Source organism: Procambarus clarkii, chromosome 90 (assembly GCF_040958095.1).
Source record: "Procambarus clarkii isolate CNS0578487 chromosome 90, FALCON_Pclarkii_2.0, whole genome shotgun sequence".
NCBI classification, from domain to species: Eukaryota; Metazoa; Arthropoda; class Malacostraca; order Decapoda; family Cambaridae; genus Procambarus; species Procambarus clarkii.
In genome coordinates this window covers 16405407-16421581 of record NC_091239.1, presented here as the reverse complement: position 1 = coordinate 16421581, position 16175 = coordinate 16405407, and the positions used below count along the sequence as shown (strand labels likewise).

General features: G+C 43.7%; 2 protein-coding genes across 2 annotated transcripts in view; both read left to right on the top strand.

Moving 5' to 3' along the window:
- The window catches only part of LOC138359274 (SPRY domain-containing protein 3-like), a 31372-nt gene extending 17284 nt beyond the window's left edge, over positions 1-14088 (top strand). The window contains 6 exon segments of the mRNA XM_069318397.1: positions 2375-2522; positions 6057-6242; positions 6504-6653; positions 9488-9666; positions 11149-11404; positions 13565-14088. Of these exon segments, the coding sequence (XP_069174498.1) occupies positions 2375-2522; positions 6057-6242; positions 6504-6653; positions 9488-9666; positions 11149-11404; positions 13565-13699 (1054 nt within the window). The 3' untranslated portion in view covers positions 13700-14088.
- The window catches only part of LOC123746610 (putative GTP-binding protein 6), a 303861-nt gene that overhangs the window by 63840 nt on the left and 223846 nt on the right, over positions 1-16175 (top strand). The window lies entirely within an intron of this gene.

Below are 16175 nucleotides of genomic sequence, written 5' to 3'. Positions count from 1 at the left end.
TTCGCTCGATGTGTTCACAGATGCGTCATATCTTGGCTGGGGATTTGTGACGAGTGCTCACCAGGCTGGCCAGGGTTGGTGGGGTCCGTCCTTCTGTTGGGCTCACAGCACAGTGTGGGAGTTCACTCTGGTGTGGTTTTCGCTTCAGAGGGTTCATGTCGCTCATGGATCGACAATTCGGCTCCATTCGGACTGCTCCCCGGTGGTTCATTGTCTTCCCCGATGGGGTTCGATGCGGTCCTTGGCCCTTTGGGGCTGGTCGCTTCAGGTGACTTGTCTGCTGAGCTCTCAGGGTTTGGCTCTCCTGGCGGTTCATATCCAGGGGGTGTCCAATGCCCTGGCGGAATTCCCCTGTCCATGAAATTGACTGTTGACGCTTCATTTCTTTGGCTCTGCCAGACGTTTGGACCACCAATGTGAAGAGGTGGATCTCTTCTCATCGACGTGGTTGAGGCGTCTCCCGGTTTATGTGGCGCCTTTCCTCGACTGCAAGGTCGTCAAGTTCCATGCCTTTCGACTGGACTGGTCGAGGTGTGGATACCTGTACCTCTTCTTCCCGGTTCGGTTGTTGCTCCAGGTCCTGGCTCGCTTGGAGACTTACTTGGGGAGAGTAGTCCTATTGGCCCCTTGGTGGCCTGCCCAGCCCAGCCCTGGTTTCAGGCCCTGTTTGCTCGGTGTCCGAATCTGCGATGTTTTTTGCGGCTCCGCCTCTTTCAGCAAATCGGTCCAGTCCAGTACGTGGCTAGTTTGATCTTCTCCACTCTTCGCATCTGGTCTTTTTGACATGGGTTTATCAATACTTGTATGGTGATCAGGTGGCTTCATTGATGGTGTCCCACCTGCGAGTCTTGTCTCGGCAGAAGTATGAAGTATTCTGGCATTCCTTTCGGCACGTCTTGACTTCCTAGGATGTCTTCGATTTCTGAATGGGTTGTTTTGTCCTTTCTCTCTTGGTTGTTTCAGGACCATCATCTTATGCTGAATACTGTCGCCTTGTATCGTGTGGCGCTGGTGGAGCCGCTTCAGCTTGTGTTCGGGGTGGATGTCAGTTCTGCTTCATTCCGCAAACTTTCATAGGCGTTGTTTCACCTCCGGCCTCCTCATGCGTTGCCTGAGCCATCCTGGTCATTGGACCAAGTGCTCTCTTTTCTCTCTTCTCCTTGGTTTGTGGTGGCCCCTTTGGTTCAGGACTATTCATCTAAGGCTCTTTTCTTGTTGGCATTGTCCTCTGGGGGGTTGGGTTGGGAAGCTTCATGCTCTCCTCCGGCACAGGGATTTCTGCTCTTTCTGTCCTGGTGGTCGTTTTGGTCATTTGCAGCCGTCTCCTTCTTTTCTGGTGAAGAATGAGACTGCTGCTTTCTGGAAGGGTCCTTGGGTTGTTGATGCCCTGTTGATTCGGCCGGGGGTGCATCATGTTTTGTGTCCAGTTGAGGTTCTTCGTCGTTTCTTGCATGCCACGGCCTCTGTGGCAGGGGATGCGCTGTGGGTTGATCCAGTTTTCCCTTTTCCTCTGTTTCAGGGCTCGGGTCTCTCAGGTCGTCCGCAGAATTATTTGGTCCGGCCAGCCTGCAGTCTATCCCCGTGCCCATGACGTTTGTAAGATCACGGCTTTGGTTGCTGATTTTGGTAATATGTCCTAGACTGACATTCGGGCACGGGGCTTTTGGAAGTCGAACAGGGTGCTGACTGCACGGTACTGCGATAATGTTCTGGGCCCTTTTCGGGCATGTGTAACCTTGGGTCGCAAGTTGCAGCCAGTTGTCTCGACTTTGAGTTAAGAAGTGAGTGGCGGCTGCCTCCTGGGTAAGTCCCTCTTTTCCTTTATCTTTGGTTAGGTAGCTCCGGGGAGCCGGAGGGGCTCTCTACAAAAAACAGTGTTGAATGTAATGAAACTCCATTTTCTGGGTGAAACCGGGAGGCTTCCTGGCAACCCTCCCACCCTCCGGTCGGCGGTTTTTCGCATTTTTTATATTCAGTCTCTGAACTGGGGTTGGGTAGCCAGCACGGGAGGTCTGGTCTGGGTCTTTTCCCTCCCGAGGAAGGGGAAGTTGCGCAGACAGCAGCGCGGCGGCTGTGGTAACATCATGCTTATTTGCTTGTTTTCTGATTGGGGAATTCTGCTTGCTTGTTCAGTTTTCAGTTTGCAATGTCTAGGCCTTCTAGGTAGGCCTAGAACTCCATCAATTGACTGTTGCCACGGTTTAATATATACAAACATCAGCCCAGTATATCTCTGGGGAGCCTCCAGGTCTCACCCAGAAAATGGTGTTTCATTACATTCAATGCTGGGTTTTTTTGTTTAACATTGTTCCTGCAGTTTGTTTTGTGTCATGTTTTTTCCTTATTATGGGCACTGAAGCTGTGTTATTTTCAGGCTGTACCAAGCTCGCCCCAGAGGTGTTGTATTTGGGCCCAGGTGTGGTGCTGGTGATAGGATGGGGTGTGGTGTCAAGTATGACCAGTTATCACCAGAGAGTGATCCTTCATCCGTCCCAGTATTTTTTACAAAAAATGGAAAAGAGGTAAGTCATATTTTCTGAGGGGAGCCCCATTGACATCCTGGAGCTATTGGACTGATATTACCTATACAGTACAGTATTAGTCTGGGGCTTCAGTCATATGGAGTTCTTATGCCTACGGGGAATTGCGAGCCAGAGCCTGGTTTTCTCAGAGAGACGAAGGAAGCAATGGCCTATGAAAACTCCACACTTTGTGGGTATGTTTATGTCTGCCATCGACTGGGGTTAGGCACCCAGAAAGGTAGGTGCCCCAAAACAGACCCCAACTGGTAGAAAAGTACAACCCAAGACAAAACAAGAGCCCAAGAACTTCCTCCAAGAAAAATAAAGTTACAAGCAAATTATCATCAATTCGACGTGCCACTCTTTGGGTTGATGTTATCTACCCAAAAATTCATACATACATACATATGTATATTATGTATTCATGAGGGGCCTCCCCACTTCCCTCCCACCCCTTCCCACCAGTGTGTCGACAGTAGACCGCCAGTTCGTCAACTGAAGCTGGTTGGGGCTGAAGTCTACTCTGGCTGTCATTTCCTGTCTGGATTTTGCCACTAGTGGTTGTGCTCGATATATGTTGGGACATTGGCCAGAAGTGCTGGTACTTTGGCCTGCATGCACTTAGGGTTATCTTCCCTAGCCATGCTGTAAGTACATCTCTTGGGTCTCAGGGTTATCTTCCCTGGGGCTTTCAGGTTTTCACTCTCATAGGGGTTGCTGTTGCTTGACATCAGTCTCGCCCTTGGGGTCAGTGGTGGTCTTGGTGCTTTCGTTTCGCCCTGGGTAGGGAATGTTTGTAGCTGGTTGGGGTGCACAGTGCTGCTCAACTCGCATACAACCGACTGCCGTGGCTCACTCTCTAGCCTCCAATTGTTGTGGTGCAATTTCGGGGTTTCTTTTCATTCTTGGCTCTTTCAGGACTGACATCTTATGCCAAATACTGTTGTCTCTTATCGTGCAGTGTTGATGGAGCCGCTTCAGCTTGCGTTTGGAATGGATCTCATCTCCTCTCTCATCTTCATCTCCATTCCATAAGCTTTCTAGTGCATTTTCCACCTCCAGCATGCACATGCGCCCCCTGAGCCGTCCTGGTCTTTGGATCGTGTGCTCTCTTTTACCCCTCAGTTTGTTGTAGCCCCGTCGGTCCAAGATTGTTTTCATAAGGCTTTGTTTTTGTTGGCTTTGGTCTCTGGGGTCAGGTTGGTGAGCTTCATGCTCTCCTTTGGCTCAAGGGTTTCTGTTCTTTCAGTCCTGGTGGACGTTTTGTTTGTTTGCAGCCATCTCCTTCTTCTCTGGCGAAGAATGAGACAGCAGGCTTCCAGAGGAGTCCATGGGTTATTGATGCTTGGTTGGTCAGGCCAGGGGTGCATTGTGTCTTGAGTCTGGTTGCTGCTTTATGACATTACCTGGGTTGATCCAGTATCCCTTGTTTCCTGTTCCAGGGCTCGGGTCTCTCAGGTTGTCCGCAGGATTATCAAGTCTAGCCAGCCTGTGATCTACCCTCGTGCCCATGATGTTCAGAAGTTTGCGGCTCTTGCAGCTGTGTTTGGGAACATGTCTTGGGCTGACATTCGGGCATGGGGGTTTTGGCATTCGAACAGGGTCCTGCCCGCCCATTATCTTGTTAACGTTCTGGGCCCCTCAGCAGTCTTGTGAGGCCTTGGGCAGTTGGTTGCAGCCAGTTGTCCTGTTTTTGTCTTGAGGCATGCGGTGCTGTCGCCTCCCGGGAAAGTCCCTCTTTTACTTATTTTTGGGTATCTAGCTCCAGGGAGCCGACGGTCAATCAATTCATTGGTCAATCAAGACAGCATAAAAAAACAGCATTGAATGTAATGAAACACCATTTTCTGGGTGAGCCCTGGAGGCTCCCTGGCACCCTCCCTCCCTCCCTCCAGCCGGTGGATTTTGTTCCGTTTGATCAGTCTCTGAACTGGTGGTCTAGCGACCAGCTTGGTAAGGCGGGGGCTTCCCCCTCCCCTGCCCCCATCCAAGGGAGTGGGGGGAGTGCAAACAAGCGGAGCATCGGGTTGATGATGATTTGCTTGTTACCTTGTTTTTCTTGGGGGTGGAAGGAGTTCTTGGGCTTTGTTCTGTCCTGGATTGCACTTTTCAACCAGTTGGGGTCTGTTTTGGGATGCCTATCTTTCTGGGTGCCTAACCCCTGTCAATGGCAGACATGAATATACTCTCAAAGTGTGGAGTTTTCATAGGGCATTGCTCCCTTCATCTCTCTCAGGGAACCAGGTTCTGGTTCATGGTTCCTGATAGGCATAAGAACTCCATATGACTGAAGCCCCAGACTGATATAGCTAATATCACTCTGATGGCTCCAGGGAGTCTCAAAGACTCGCCCAGAAAATGATGTTTCTCCTTCGGTGGTTATAATAGGAGCTGCCTCGTATGGGCCAATAGGCCTGCTGCAGTTCTCATTACTACTATCCCCTACATCTGACTTTCCTCCTCAGCTCTCTCTTGCCTATTTAATGCCTGTCCCTACCTGTCCTCATCACAATCGACTTGAGAATGGTCCAGGACGGACTGAAACGTCGTCGTCCCTTCAATTTCTAGTGTGTGGTCTGGTCAACATGTTTCATTACATTCAACGCTGTTGTTTTTTTTTTATGCCATCTTTTTAAGCCATCTAGGGAGCCGGTCGGCCGAGCGGACAGCACACTGGACTTGTGATCCTGTGGTCCTGGGTTCGATCCCGGGCACCGGCGAGAAACAATGGGCAGAGTTTCTTTCACCCTATGCCCCTGTTACCTAGCAGTAAAATAGGTACCTGGGTGTTAGTCAGCTGTCACGGGCTGCTTCCTGGGGGTGGAGGCCTGGTCGAGGACCGGGCCGCGGGGACACTAAAGCCCCGAAATCATCTCGAGAAAACCTCAAGATAACCAAGATCTAGATTGACCAATAATTACAGCATTACTATTTCTCTATATGATAATTCCTCAGCCTCATGTCAATAAATTATATTATTATGACCAAGCCCTTGTCCAACAAGTTGCAAATCACATTGCGGAGTAGAAAAGTCGGCAACTTTCTGAGACGTTCAGCCGTATGCAGCGGGACCTGTTCACTTCAATTAAAATATGCCAAAGAATTGAATAGAAATAACAGAGGACACAGAAGATTAAAGAATCTGTAATAGATTTACTGTATTACTGCAAGATGGCAACTTGTTATTTTTAAACCAAAATGTTTGTTCAGGCAGTGTAATTATGGCCTATATTAGAAAATTTTTCCTTGTCTATTTTTCTATATTAAATTACGTTTTTTGAAGCTCTGAAATATATTTATTTTTGGATACTTTTAAAAAATTAAAGTCCTAAGAGGTAGTGTAGGATTGTCAAATTATATCCTAAAAGGGTTTAACGTAGCAATTCTGGATGGTGTCTTGTAAAAAAAGATAAAATATAATGAATATAATGTTTGGGTGAATAGACCTGCATTCCAAAGACATTATAACTGCAGCTGTGCAACAGATAACTCAATACATTAATACACTACAGTAATTCCTAATTCTGATTGTAGGTTGGTACAGTTATGGTACGTGTCCCACCGGGAGGCTTGTATCCTTGTGTGGGTCTGGCTGCTGCCGGAGATGCTGTTAGACTATCACCTCAGCTCCTGTGGCCTCCTGATGAAGATACACACATGTCTGTAGATTCTATGGAGGAAGAATGGCTTAGACTTCATGATATTAGACTAAATGGACAGGTGAGAAATTTTAAAATAATGTTTTATTCTTTGCATACTTAAATAGTAACTAGCAATATGAATTTACTATTTTCTTAAATAATTTATCTTTATTAAATGTAGACTAAGGCACCCGTTGGGCATTGCCTTCAGGTGTTATAACCTGTAAATACATCTCAAATGTTATTGCATATATTCCCATATCATTATCAATAATGGTATTGAATGATTTGTAAATCTTGTTGGGATGATATATGATGTTAACTATTGTGTATGTGGTAGATGTTGGAATACTGTGGCCGAGGCAAGAGTCTGGTGGATGTTGGCCTTGCTCAAGCCCGTGCTCCACTCAACACAACTTCACATTATTTTGAAATGGAAATTGTTGATCCAGGGCGTTCAGGTTACATCACCATTGGATTGACTAAGAAGGTATGTGTGGCCAAATGCTGTATTTTGCTTTGAGATTAATATTATTTCTAATGTTTATGTATTAACACCGCTTAACCTTAATATCATGCCGAGCTTCTGGGACCCATGCTGACCTTTCTGTAGTCAAGACCATAATCTGACTCTCTGAGGCGAGGAGAAATTGAGGATCGAAGCTCGATCATAAACTTAACACTTTGGCGTGCCCCGCTCGCCACCTTTCAACTGTGCGATTTGGGTCCCAGAGTTTCACGGGAGCGCTCATTAATTCTGAAAAGTGTATACTCTCTTCAACTTTGTCACCTTAATTCTCGTCCTACGAGATTAAATTTGGTATCATTGTGTTCGCAATAGAATTTTCTACAGCACTAAATGCATATAAACTCCAAAAGCCCAGCTAATTACCCGCAGCAAACAGAGAAAGTGCGAACGAGTTACCCAAGAGCGCGCAAAAGCGATAAAATGTGTTCACTCTTTTCACTCTGGTCACCTCAATTTCGTCTTTCATTTTGGTATCAATGGGTTCGCAATAGAATTCTCTAGAGGAACATTAGCATATAAAATAAAAAACCTGGTCACCCGCCACCCGCCGACGAGTTGAAGACGGGCCACGCGTTAACCGCGAGTGAGCGCCCAGACGCCTTCCAGCTACACTCCCAATTCCTGCCCACAAATGTTTAGTATTTAGTATTTTAGTATATGTAGTATTATAGTTTAGTATTTTTTGTGTAGTAGTTGTACATCACATAAGCATTGTAGATAGCCATTTGCACAAAATAGATGGTCATTTTCTTCTTCCATTTGTGAGTTTTCCTTATGAAGTGATAATATTTGATCATTTGGTCAAAGTGATCAACACCTTTCATGTTTGTATTGTAGTCACAGATTGCATTCGGCTTATCTTGAGGTTATCTTGAGATGATTTCGGGGCTTTTTAGTGTCCCCGCGGCCCGGTCCTCGACCAGGCCTCCACCCCCAGGAAGCAGCCCGTGACAGCTGACTAACACCCAGGTACCTATTTTACTGCTAGGTAACAGGGGCATAGGGTGAAAGAAACTTTGCCCATTGTTTCTCGCCGGCGCCTGGGATCGAACCCAGGACCACAGGATCACAAGTCCAGCGTGCTGTCCGCTCGGCCGACCGGCTCCCCTTGTTGACAGTTACCAAACAGTCCCCAAAAAATTGGATAAAAACCTGATTTTTGGCAATTATTTTAGTGGATGACGCAATGCTGCGTCATCCCCGAGATTACCGACAGTAAACGGATGACGCAATGCTGCGTCATGCCCGGACTAAAGTGTTAACACTTTCGCACTCCTGGCATGCGCACCGCAAACTTAGAGGTTTGCAAACTCGCCCGACGCTCGCCCGACGCTCGCCCGACATGCGGGCGAGCGCTCAGCGACACCGAAATGTGTATACTCGTTTAAGTTTTCTCACCTTAATTCTCATGCTACGTCGTTCGTTTTGGTATCATTGTGTTCGCAATTAAATTCCCTGCAGGGGTATATGCATATACTGTAATGTCCAAAAGCCCGGCGTTACTCTCCACAGCAAAGCCTAAAGTTACCCATGAACGAGCACCAATTTGCGCACAGCGGCCTAATGTGTATACTCGTTCAGTTTGATAACATCAATTTTTGTCTTACGTCTTTCATTTTGGTATCAAATTGTTCGCAATATAAAGGCGCGTATTTTAAAACTATTCCCATAATAATAGAGCAATAACTGGAATTTTAACAAATATTTTAAGTTTGGATGCTCATCATCACAAAATTATTTATATCTTTCCTGTGTTCTGACATAAATTTTCATGTTACATCTTTCATTTAGGTATCAAATTGTTCGCAATCAAAAGGCGAGCATTTTAAAACTAGTCCCATAATAATAGCACAATAATTAGAATTTTAACAAATATTTTAAAATTTTGCCAAAAATGTATTTATAATCTTTCAAGTGTTCTGACATAAAGTTTCATGTTACATCTTTCATTTTGGTGTCAAATTGTGTGCAATTTAAAGGCGCTCATTTTGAAACTATCCCAAAGTCGATCGGATAAAAAATGAATTTTATACAAATATTTTATTGTTAGACTCAAATAGTGTCACAAGATAGGACTCGGGAGAAAAATTGGTGACGCATTAAGTGTCATGAGATAGGAAGAGTTAAACTAGAGAATAAGCCTCATGTTGTTGAGGGTTATCACCCATATTTCTGGATAACCAATATGTCCATGGTTTACAAAGTGAAAACAAGCCATTCATGACTTGTTTTCCTGGAGCTCCAAGATTCTTATTGGCATGTCCCAATCCATCTTAGGTTCCCATCAGCACCCTTCTGATGCACACACTATTCCTGATGCAACCCATCAGGAATAGAGGGTGCACAGACATATTTCTTGTCTTGATTGGAACCAGTGGGAAACAATTTGTTTCCTTTGATTTGATGATGTCCATTTTGTCAAATTTGGAAAGTTTTGTGGGTCTCTTAAATTGATTAGTTCTGACGTAGAACAGTTCAGCCTTGAGCTCCTGTTGTCCCAACTTGTCTCCCTTCCCAGCCCTTAAACCGAAGAATGGCTGCATCTTGGGTTTCTCAGGCTAATTTTCTGTTATCAGGTGACAGAAGTCCTTCTCACCATAAATAGCATTTGTTGACCCGGCGGGCACTTCTAGTTGTTTATGGCACTCTGTCATTCTTCCTGTGTGTTCTTCTCCTGTACATATATTCTCATTTTTACTTTTATTGTGGAATTGCTTGGCATAGGGATAGTTAACTTCCTTTGATCAATTATGAATGAGGCATTTCTATTTAATAGTATTGTCCGGTCTTTTCAGGAGTATCCCAAAAATCGCCACCCAGGGTGGAACAGAGGAAGCATCGCCTATCATGCAGATGATGGGAGAGTCTTCACCGGGAGCACTGTGGGTTCTTTATTTGGACCTCGTTGCCACAAGGGAGACGTTATGGGATGTGGCATAATTTTTCCAAGAGATTACGTCTCCAATTATGATAGGTAAATAAATAGTTTGAAAAATTATATTTAAAGATTCATACTGTGTATTATTGAAAAATTATAATGCTTTACATGTTTTAGAATGTTTAAATTTACATTATGGTTAAAATATTTGCATTATATAATCATTCTTTTGCTTGGTCTTAAAAATTTTCTAATTTCTGTTAAATATATACAGTACATCTGTTTATTTCTGGGTTGCATACAGTATTTTATTCTGCTGTTCCCTGAGGTATGATATGCTATGTGATCTAGCCAGGGTCAGGAAATTGGGCTGCACAACACACTAATGTCACAAGAAACAAACATTTCAATCTATTCTTGTAGGGTAATTAAAAATACTAGAGATTCACTGGAGACTAATAAATCCATCCAAGAGGGACAGACAGAAGTTCATTCATGAAATTCAGAGCCTTTCTTATCCTCCTTCCCTCTTTGATAACACAAGTGACTGCTTAGGGAGTGTTGCTGTTAATTAGTTGGCCGACTTTCCCAGACAACACCTCCAGGCATTCACCCATGGACTACTTCAATTAATGTTTTTTTCATGGGTGAGAGGGTATCTTCTTCTTGAGGTTATCTTGAGATGATTTCGGGGCTTAGCATCCCTGCGGTCTGGTCCTCGACCAAGCCTCCTTTTTGTTACACATCCCCAGGAAACAGCCCGTAGCAGCTGTCTAACTCCCAGGTACCTATTTTCTACTAGGTGAACAGAGGCAGCAGGGTGAAAGAAACTCTGCCCCGTTTGTTTCCACCTCCGCCAGGGATTGAACCCAGAACCTTAGGACTACGAATCCCAAACGCTGTCCACTCAGCCGTCAGGTTCCTGTCCCGTATCCAGTGGGTACATCCCGTTGTCCAGACAAACTTGGTTTTTCAGCCAAGTTTGGCCCTACTGGTTTGGAAAGTAGGCCGGTCGCTGTAGTGTATGAAGTAATAGAGATGATAATATGATTTGCTTTGCTTGATTATGGCAGGGCTGAAGTGTGTAGGAAATTATTTTGTATTGATGAGTCTCACTTTGAATGTTTTATCTTTTGTTTTCAAATATATCTTGCACCTCAAGAGTAAGAAACTGGGTAATGATGATGATGATGACAGTGTTGACTTGCATTATTCTATACACTTGCTATGGTGTTATTGGTATGCTTGTTAGTCTATACACTTTAGGGCGCCTGACAGCTGGATGGACAGCGCTTCGGATTCGTAGTCCTGAGGTCCCGGATTCGATCCCGGTGGAGGCAGAGACAAATGAGGAAAATGTTTCTTTCACCCTGATGCCCCTGTTACCTAGCAGTAAATAGGTACCTGGGAGTTAGACAGCTGCTACAGGCTGCTTCCTGGGGGGGTGTAACAAAAAGGAGGCCTGGTCGAGGACCGGGCCGCGGAGACACTAAGCCCCGAAATCATCTCAAGATAACCTCAAGATGGTATACACTTCATAAACATTTACTACAAAAATCTTATACAAATGTTCCACAGTGAAGGCGGAAGCATGGAAGAAGAGAGCCCCGAGCCATTGGAATGCGATGACCTGTTAGAGCACATACTGCAGTATCAACAAGCTGCACTTCCACCACCTCTCTCACCACACTACCTTCACCGACACCACCACAACCACATCCTTGCCACTGACTCTGAGGAAGATGACGACGATGATGAAGAGGAGGAGGAGGAGGAGGAGGAAGATGACTCCATACAACCACCTCATCAACACCCTGTTGGTGGAAAAGTGCAGGTGTGAATTTATTATATTATCTCTGTAAGAAAGAAACCTTTAGGGTTCAGCTCCCTTTTCTTTTTCTAGGTATCTGCACGTGGATGCCATATGATTTTAACTCCCATGTGACCACTTTCAAACCTGTTATGGCATCAGGGGGATCATTACCTCTTGGCAGTATCTCATTAACCCTTGTATGGCGCCGGGCTATTTAGCATGTGTCACCCACAGGCGCATACAAAAAAATAAAAAATTATTTTTTCTTTTAAACCTGTTAATTTGTGTACACTGATCATGGGAAAAAATAAAAAAAAAACTCGTAAGTGGCATATATTGCCCGCTATAGGGTGGGGAAGTCTGGCAAAAAATAGGCGCTGACTCAGCGTGCGTCCCAGACGGTCTGTTGCTCTCCAGCTGTCAGGCCGGAGTTGCCACAAAGAGATAATTACCTAATTACAGTATTTCAATGTCTCTGATTGATTTTTCATAGTTTTTTGCTGTAATATTATTCAATAGTGTGTAGTATGATATATTTGTATAATAAAATGAGTGAATCATCGCTGTACTCAAAAATATGGTGTGCATATTGTTGATTCAATTATGTTCATCAAACAGTGAACAAATACTTTGTCGGTTATTACACTATATACACAGGTTATATTTGTATTAGTATTTGCATGTTTTGTTCACCATAACGAACCACTAAGTTGCAGTTATGAGTCAAAAAGTAACGAGGAGTGACCGCCACACACCAACCAGCCACTCGCTGCCACTCACTCCCTCAACACCTCACTCGCCCACATTCTCCTCCCACCATACTGTTTTTGCTTTTATTCACTATATACAGACTTTATATATAAGTATCTACATTCGTGTTCACCATAACGAACCACTAAGTTGGTATGCTGAGTGGCAGTGGCAGCCTGCCACTGGCTGCTACTTCCTCCCTCCTTCAAGTCACTTGACTCACCCACATTCTCCTCCCACAATACTGTTTTTGCTTTTATTCACTATGTACAGACGTTATATATAAGTATCTACATTCGTGTTCACCACAACGAACCACTAAGTTGGTATGCTGAGTGGCAGTGGCAGCCCGCCACTGGCTGCCACTCCCTCCCTCCCTCACCTCACCTGACTTGCCACTAAAGTATTCTCCTCCCACCGTACTGTTTTTGCTTTTATATACAGACGTTATATATAAGTATTTACATGTTTTGTTCACCATAACTGTATATCTAAGCTTGTATACTGAGTAAAGGCACAAAGACGTAGCTACTCACACAGTCAGCTGGTGGCGGCCGCCCTCAAGGCCAGACGCACTATTATTTCTCCTCCAACAATATTGTTTGTGGTGTTATTACGCTATATACACATTAAATATAAGTATCTACCTGTTTTAATTCACCATACCTGTACATATAACCTGTACAAGTAAGCTACGGCTGCCCAAAGACCGTAGTGGCCACCAGTAAACAACATGATAAGTCGTGCAGACGACGCACCTCCCTCACCAAAATGGCTCCCAACCTACTCCTCTTGCTGTTATTACACTCTATACACATGTTATATTTAAGTATCTACATTTGTGTTCACCATAGCGAACCACTAAGCTGGTATGGTGAGTGCAGTCAATAAAAGGTGGCCACACACAGTCAGAAGACGACGCCACCACCCTCCCTCCCACAGCATTACTCCTCCCTCCATGGAGCACAGTGCTAAATATCACCACAATCCTGCTATTATCAGAATCCTGGTCAGTTTTATCACAGTCAGGGGTCTTCTGTAATACTATCATTGCTAAATAATAGCATGATCATATATATTATGGCATTTGTAGGGGATGCTGTGGTCACAAGCTGAACAGCGGTGCTGTGAGCTCGTGCTGTGTGCGTCAGCCTTGGTGGCTTGCTCAATACTGAAGCTCTCACACCCAAGAATGTTGGCCTGGATATTTTTTCTAGGTGGCATCTGGCAACTATCGGTCGTGGCTGCACTATAGCTGCCCCTATCCCAGACGGGGCGTTTAAATTATAGCGCTAGACACGAAATCATATATATATGATGTGCGTGGTTTCGGTTTTGTCACTGAAATCATATATATATGATTTGCGCGGTTTAAGGGTTAAAATTTTATTTTTATTTAATAAAATCACTTATCTTTTAATTATTTTCCAGGTATTCTTTACACGAAATGGACAGATGATTGGTCGAAGAGAAGTCGCACTGCCTAAAGGTGGCTTCTTCCCAAGCATCAGTATGGGCAGCGTAAATGAGCGGGTCAGAGTTGACCTACGCCCCTTGACCGGCTAGATGTTATGTTAAAACCCGATACTTGTTATAAACCAATCTATTAATGACATGTAGCACCAATTTGTAATGCCATATCATGAATTCTTTCAAAATGCCTCATTTAGAATAATAATTATGTATTTGTGAAATATGATTAGTTAGGAACTGGCATTGAAAAAAAAAAAACATTCGTTGTGAAGAATATGTTACCATTTTGATGATAAGGCTGTATTATATTCAGTATGGAATGTACTTGCACTTTCTTTCTAATATGGTTGCTGATTTTATCTCTGTTGGCTTTGCTAGTCACCTTATACACCCATTATTGAGATGAAATTAAGTTATTTTAATGATAAAAGAAAGTAACAAACTAAGTACATTACTTATTAAATACATCATTTCCTAAAACACTTCAATTTTTTTCTTTAGTAATTCCAAAACGTTACCTGACTATTTGTAATGCAACTTAAAAAACCACAGATTTTTGACAATAATTAATAATCATAGTACTTCCATAGTTACACAGAACTTGAGCACAAGTGTTTTTACGTGTTGTGTGTTAGGCAGTACTACCCACCAAGTGTTTGTACATGCGTGTGTGTGTGTGTGTGTGTGTGTGTGTGTGTGTGAGTGTGTGTGTGTGTGTGTGTGTGTGTGTGTGTGTGTGTGTGTGTGTGTGTGTGTGTGTGTGTGTGTGTGTGTGTGTGTGTGTGTGTGTGTGTGTGTTAGGTAGTACTACTCACCAAGTGTTGGAACATGTTGTGTGTTAGGTAGTACTACCCACCAAGTGTTGGAACATGTTGTGTGTTAGGCAGTACTACCCACCATGTGTTTGTACATGCGTGTGTGTGTGTGTGTGTGTTAGGTAGTACTACCCACCAAGTGTTGGAATATGTTTTGTGTTAGGCAGTATAGCATGACAAATAATTTAACATACAAAGTTTGAAAATGTTGTGATGATAGAAATATAAACGTAAATATGTAAGTGTGCCTTCAGTACAGCTTACTTTTAAATCACGACCAACCTTTATATCTGTGTATATTTACGATGCCTCTCATAAGAAAGCCTCCAGGAGACACCTGTTTAACAATATCTTTCAAGCCTGCTATATACCCATTCCCTTCCAAGGTTTTTTCCAGTTGTAATCTTCATTTTCCCTTCCTAGGTATTAACTGTCTGCCCACTGTTAACACCACCTGCTTCACTCATGGAAACTTTCCATGTAATCCTCTTATCCATTTTCATAGTGTTCCCTTTCCCCTCTCATTCATCACTATCTTCAAATGACCAAGTCATGCATAGTGTTCCCCTCTCTCATTCATCACCATCTTGACATAACCAAGTTATTGCATAATGTTCCTTCCCACTTACTCTAAAATCTCATATTGTTGGGCATTTTTCTGCTATCTCTTATCTATATACTTCACTCTCGCTTATTTTGACATGCATTAACACTTGGATTCCATAAATACAATAAGCCTGCATGTTTGTGAAGCCATTGGTGGTTCTTTTGTGTGCCCTTTCATGAACTGCAGTGATGTATTGGTGGAGGCCACCTGCAGGTATTTTGCCATGCTAGGTTATAGGTTTGGACTAGTGTTCAAAGGTCATGCTTGTGATTTGTCTCCTTTTCCCCAAGTAGCCTGTTACACATTGCTAGTTGTCCTCCCTGCTATGCCACATGTATACTGAAGAAACATTGGGCAAGTGTATACAGTAATTACACTTTACATTCAACACTGTGTGTTTTTTCTTTGGGTGCATTCACATCTCTATGCTGTGGAAAATAAGTGCTCCACCAATAAGCGAATGATTTTGATCATTTGGGGATCAGTGCTTTTATCACTTGTCCAAGTTCCATATGAACATGTTGGCCATAGTTCATTGGGTTTTCCCTCTCCCCAACCTTTACCTCCAGGAAGACTATTGGTATGTGCCAAGTTACTTAAGGTTCGGGAATTTTCTGACATTATGCTCGGGAATCATCGAGCGTCTTCTCCACTGGTCCTGTGAAATATGTTGTTCTAAAGATTTCTAATTTATTGGTAGGAGAGAGAATAGTGCAATTTGGAGGGATTTGATTCTCATGAAGGCTTGATCCCTCTTTCCTGGTGTCTACCATTCTTTATGCTCGGTTATGTTGATTCGACACTACCTCAAGTCCTCCCATCACATTATGTCTGACTACTACTTCGTTATCTATCACACTGTCATTCCCTGAACTAAAGCTTGTGTACCTTGGCTCTTACACAGAATGGTTAAATTCAGTAAGCCATATGCTTACCTTTGATATTCACATATTTGATAATTATAATGCTACATGGCTACATCTTTTGTTGAGATCTGCCCAAGGCTTTTATACGAGCAAGTCTTTGTAGGACCAACCAAGTCTTTGCAGATAGGTACTGTATTTACCAAAAATCCCTCTTCTGCATTGACAGTGCGTAGTGTTGAGCCGACTGTGTTCCCATTAGTTCTCAATCAGCTTCCAGTTAG